Consider the following 5,142-nt stretch of genomic DNA (forward strand, 5'->3'; position numbering starts at 1 on the left):
TTAGAAACCCTCTATTTTTTTTTTCCCTTTGGAGTCTATCACTATCCTTTCAGTGATGGAGATGCAAGGATTACTCAAAGCCCAAATATTTGAAAGCTATGAGAGGCCCAGAGGGACTACACCAAGCTAACTCCTGCAAGAAAGGAGAAAGCTGGTGCAGCCCTGAGCTCGGTCATGTCTCATCTTCTGTGGTAGTATCCAGACCTTGGCCATGTAACAAGCTGAATATAGTATTAAAAGAAGTACAGAAAGGAGTGTGTGAACAGGACAGAAAATGATCTCAGTGTTTCCTACTAATGAATCAGGACATCTTTGCTGTTTCCAGCATGTGCTGTTTTCAGCACATAATGTTCCCATTCTGTGCACTTAAGGCTTTTGCCCTTTGTGCATTCCCTATTCTAAACAGGCCCCTGTGTTCCCAAAGGAGCCCCTTCTTGGTTACTATGCAACTGGTTGTTTTGTTTTTCTTATGGTCTCTCAAGGATTCTCCATCTCAGCACTATTGTTTTAGGCCAGATAATTCTTTGTTGTGTGGGACTGTCCATAGATTGCAGGGTGTTTAGCAACTTCTACCCACTAGATGCCAGTAGTTCCTCACCCCCCGCCCAAAGTTGTAGCAACCATTACTGTCTTCAGATATTGTCAAAGGTCTCCTGGGTAGCAAAGTACCCCTGGTTAAGAACCGTTCTTCTGTCTCTACTTACCTTTCTCCATACACTGGCTCTTCTTTTCAGCCTTTTCTTATAGAAGAAATGCACACTTTTCTTACTCACAGACACTGAGTGATAGTTTTTGTTGTTGTTGTTATTTAGACATGATTGAGTAGGTTACTTATGAATATTAGAAATTATGAGATTAAGCACCTGGTATATGTCATTCAAATGTGTTAACCATTGCTATTAATTTTATCAGGAGATATTGAGCCTATATATAAAACCTTTAAAAGCAGACTTTAAACCTCAAATACCTATGCCTAGAGTGTTTAACTCTTTTTTCCTCTTAATTTCTGACTTATTTGTGTTCACAACTAAGGCAAGCAAGCTGTGGGAAAAGACAGTTGCATTCATTTTTCTCTTTATTTTGCCAGAAATGTTAAGTCTTAACTAATTCCAACGTTTCCATGAAAACTGAATTTTGGAATTTATTTTGCATCATTGTGGCGATATTGTTTGCAATTGTGAGATGTATGTTGCTTCTAAGTAAGGCATAAGAGATGGAATTATAAACAAAATTAGAGTTTTACTAAAATGGGTTCCTATGGCAAGAGTGTCATCTGATTTTTTTATATTTTCCCCAGTAGATGATATATTTCTCTTTCACACTCAATTTTTCCTCTGGTGTGTGTGTATATGTGGTTTTGACCTTTTCAAGACAAATTGAATCAAAAATTAAAAACAAAATATGATGAAAAGAAAAGCAAAGAATAAAAAGAAACCTGCCAGTCACATTACAAAGTTACTAAACATGCAGAAAGTATTTCTGATCTTTAAAAAGGGTTTCTTTGTTCAATTTATTACACAAGGGTGCAATTTTCCCTAGATTAGATTATAAGGTGTTAATACAAAGTTGGGGTACACGATTTTACTTATAATATCACAAAATTTTAGAGGTGAAGGAGACCCCCAATTTTTTTAATCTAACCATCCCATTTTATGAGTGGAGAAATTGAGACCTAGAGAAGACAAGTGACCTCCCTGGAATTTCTAATCAGGGGTTAGTGACAGAATTCACGTAAGGATATGATTCCCAGACAGTCAGACACGTGTTCTCTTGGTTACATCTATCAGATAATATAGAACTGTAGAATCTTCTAGAAGATTTAGCACTTATTTTCTAATGAACTAAAAAATAATTCAGGAATGACAGTGGAGATATGTTTAGGGATTACTGTGGCACCAACCATTGGGGGTGCTGGGGAGAGAATATTTTGACTGGAATAAGCTTAATGAAAGCGATGTATGCTGCAATTCAGCGCAACTATTATAAAGCAAGAAAAGCACCATCACTGCCTTCTCCCAAGTCTTTAAGACAGATCGACATGGCAGACTATTAAAGAAACAAGATTTTACCAATACATAGCATTCAATTTTTCCCCACAAAGTATCTCATGCTCTCATTTTAAAAACATTTTTTTATTAAAGAACATACACAGTATTGAAAGCTTAGAGTTATTTAAGAATCAGTTATGTCTTCAAACTGCCAGTATGTTTCCAATAACTTTCTTATGTATCTTGAATACTGTGTATGTTCAACATGCCTTAAATCTTCCCGTAGCTGGTACAACTTTTCAATGTAAACATAATTCTTCTTGGGTTTTCCTCAAGATTTTCCTGGTCTTTTTTCTGTGTCCCCTTTTTTTGTTTATGGAAGTTGTATCGCTTGGCCATCGCTACAAGATCTTCTGGGACACTCTGATTTGCTCTTTTCAGAATTTGAATCAATTCATTGGCAATCTTTGAATTATCTTGAGTGATAAGGGAAATTGACGTTCCAGTCTTTCCTGCTCGTCCAGTACGTCCTACTCTGTGGATATATTCTTCAATGTTTTGTGGGAAATCATAATTATATACGTGTGTGATATCGTTAACATCAAGTCCTCGGGATACTAAATCAGTTGTAATCAATATCTTCACTTTTCCACTTTTAAAGTCTTCTAATGCTTCCTCTCGATCACATAGCTCTCTGTCACCATGTAGTGATTGCACAGGGAGGCCTTGGATACCAAAATCACTTGATAAGTCATCAACAGCAAGTTTTCGGTTGACAAACACTATGACTTTGTCTTTTGGTGACATATTCTCTAGGAATTCTTGGATAAGAGCTCGTTTTTCTGCTTCTGTGGTAACGATTATATTTTGCTTCACTGTGTTTACAGCAACTAGATCCAGAGTGCCAACATAAACAATCATAGGCTCTTTCAAATAAGACTGTGCAAGTCTACGGACAGAATCTGGCCAAGTTGCACTTGTCATAACAGTCTGCCGATCTGGGCGCACATCTAACAAAATTTTCTTAATCTGGTGCTCAAGCCCCAGATGTAGCATTTTATCTGCCTCATCTAAGACCAAGTAGGTTATGCTTCGTAGGTCAACAAACTTATTCATTTGCAGGTCATTCAGTCTTCCAGGAGTTGCAATAATGATATCTACACTTTTGGTAATGCCTTGAATTTGTCCTTCTCTATTTCTACCACCATGTATACAAATACTTTTCAGACCTTTATATGAATATTTAGAACATTCAGCTTCCACCTGAAGAGCTAATTCTCTGGTGGGAGTGAGGACTAGCATGCCAGGTCCATTCCTTTGTTCTCTAGATATCGGTTGACCATCAAGATGAATAAACCCAGGCATTAAGTAGGACAATGTTTTGCCTGTGCCAGTTTGGGCAACTCCTATAAGATCTACTCCTTTTAAGGCAATGGGCCATGCCTGTGCCTGAATTGGTGTTGGTTTTTGAAAACCCGCCCTTGTTATGCTTTTCATAAGTTCTGTGTACGGACGGAAAGCGTCCTCAAATTCACAAGCTGGATTAGGGATGGGACGCTTCTCATCATCTTTCAAGTCATCACACATTACGTTGTAATTTTCTTTCCTCCACTTGTCTACCTGTTCTTTAGACATGGAGCTTGTAGCTTTGGATTCTGTGTAAAAGTCTTTCTTAATTGGTGGTAAATCTGCCCACTTTCTTTTTTCCCACGCCACGGCTTCTGCCTTAATACGATCCAAATCCATCAATGGCGGAGCTTCTCTGACAACGTTAACTGTGCTTACGTCTCTCCCAACAGGAGGTTGGGACGCAGCATTATCCACATCCGATTCTGAACGGTACCTTTCTTGTCTTTTAATAAGAGTATCTATAGCTGCCTTGGCCTTTGCTTTCATATCTTTGCTGCCAAAAATTTTCACTACTGCTTCGCAATCCCCCTTTTTTATCTGTATTTTAGTGTTTGTCGAACGCTGTAGGTCTTTTATTTTTGACCCACCACGACCAATGACTGAGCCAACCAGGTGGTTCTCCAGTCTAAAGCAGAGTGGTGGTTCATGGGAGCCTGCGGCTCTAGGACCCAAACCGCCTGAGGGGCCATTCCAACTGCTGCCTCTGCCACCTCTGTCATCGCAGCTGGCCCCAGGAGCTCCTGGACTACGCTCTGCCCTCTTCCAGTCCGGGACCCGGGACATTGTAGGGTAGAGGTAGTGTCGGTGCCAGCTTCTGGCCTACATACGGTCAGGAGATGCGAGAAGGTCTGGTCTGCAGCCTCCCACTCTGCAGGCTTTGAAGCGGCTGTTACCTAAGCAACCAGTGTTTGAGGCTGCAGAGGGGAGGGGCGTTGAATGCCTGACCAATCACGGGGCCGGGACTAGTGTGATGTAAGCAGGTGGCTGTGACGTACATTTAAAGAGGCACTCCCTCTCAGGGGCTGACCCTGCCAGCAATTACAGGACCCTGAGAGAGCGCCTTCCTAACTTTTGTGACCTGAGTGTCCAGCTCACTCTCACTCTCGTCATGATAGTTCTGGCTCAGCTTGGGGGCAACCTTGAAGCAGGCCTTAAATTTGTACACATTGAACTTTTTATAGGCCCATTATTTCCATAGGAGAAAAAAATAGAGTTCTAAAAAATTAACTTATTTGTTTGTATACTTGTGTGTTTATGTGTTTATTTGTTTTGGTAAATTTCTTTTGGAGTATCAACAATACTTGGTCTAGAGGAATTCATCACTCCCCTGCCCTCTAGTGTAAATTAAATTATACCATCAATGGTCTCTCAGGTACATACTCAGGGATGGCATTTTGCCTCTGATTCTTCAGCTAAACCCCAGCACTTGTCCAGGCAGTTTCCAGATATTATCACAGGGATGATGGTTAGAAGAGAGGCAGAGTGCGGCCTGAGGGACCTTTGGGGGTGTTTTCAGCGGTTTGTCATTCTTCTCGGTGCCTCTTAATTTTTTCCCTTTCCCTGTGGTTTCATATATTCTGAGATCTTAGCACTAGAAGGTTCTGTAGAAGTCATTTATCAGGTATAATGCAGAAGACAACCTGGCAGCAATCTGGACAGCTGGGCATCCAGCTTCTATTTGAACAATCCCAGAGGCAGGAAGCTCACTTCATTTCAAGGATGTTCATTCTTTTGTGAGGCTGTT

The 5,142-nt window shown here is 40.4% G+C and overlaps 1 protein-coding gene across 1 annotated transcript; it reads right to left on the minus strand.

Annotated features, from left to right (window-relative positions):
- Positions 1–2,342: 2,342 nt before the first annotated feature.
- On the minus strand, positions 2,343–4,181 carry LOC134367835 (probable ATP-dependent RNA helicase DDX53; the record flags this gene model as incomplete). The annotated part of the gene is made up of 1 exon (XM_063084524.1): positions 2,343–4,181. A coding segment is annotated over exon 1 (1,839 nt), but the record flags the coding sequence as incomplete, so codon positions are not given.
- Between the last annotated feature and the right edge of the window lie 961 nt (positions 4,182–5,142).

The sequence above is a fragment of the Cynocephalus volans genome, chromosome X (genome assembly GCF_027409185.1).
Source record: "Cynocephalus volans isolate mCynVol1 chromosome X, mCynVol1.pri, whole genome shotgun sequence".
NCBI lineage: Eukaryota > Metazoa > Chordata > Mammalia > Dermoptera > Cynocephalidae > Cynocephalus > Cynocephalus volans.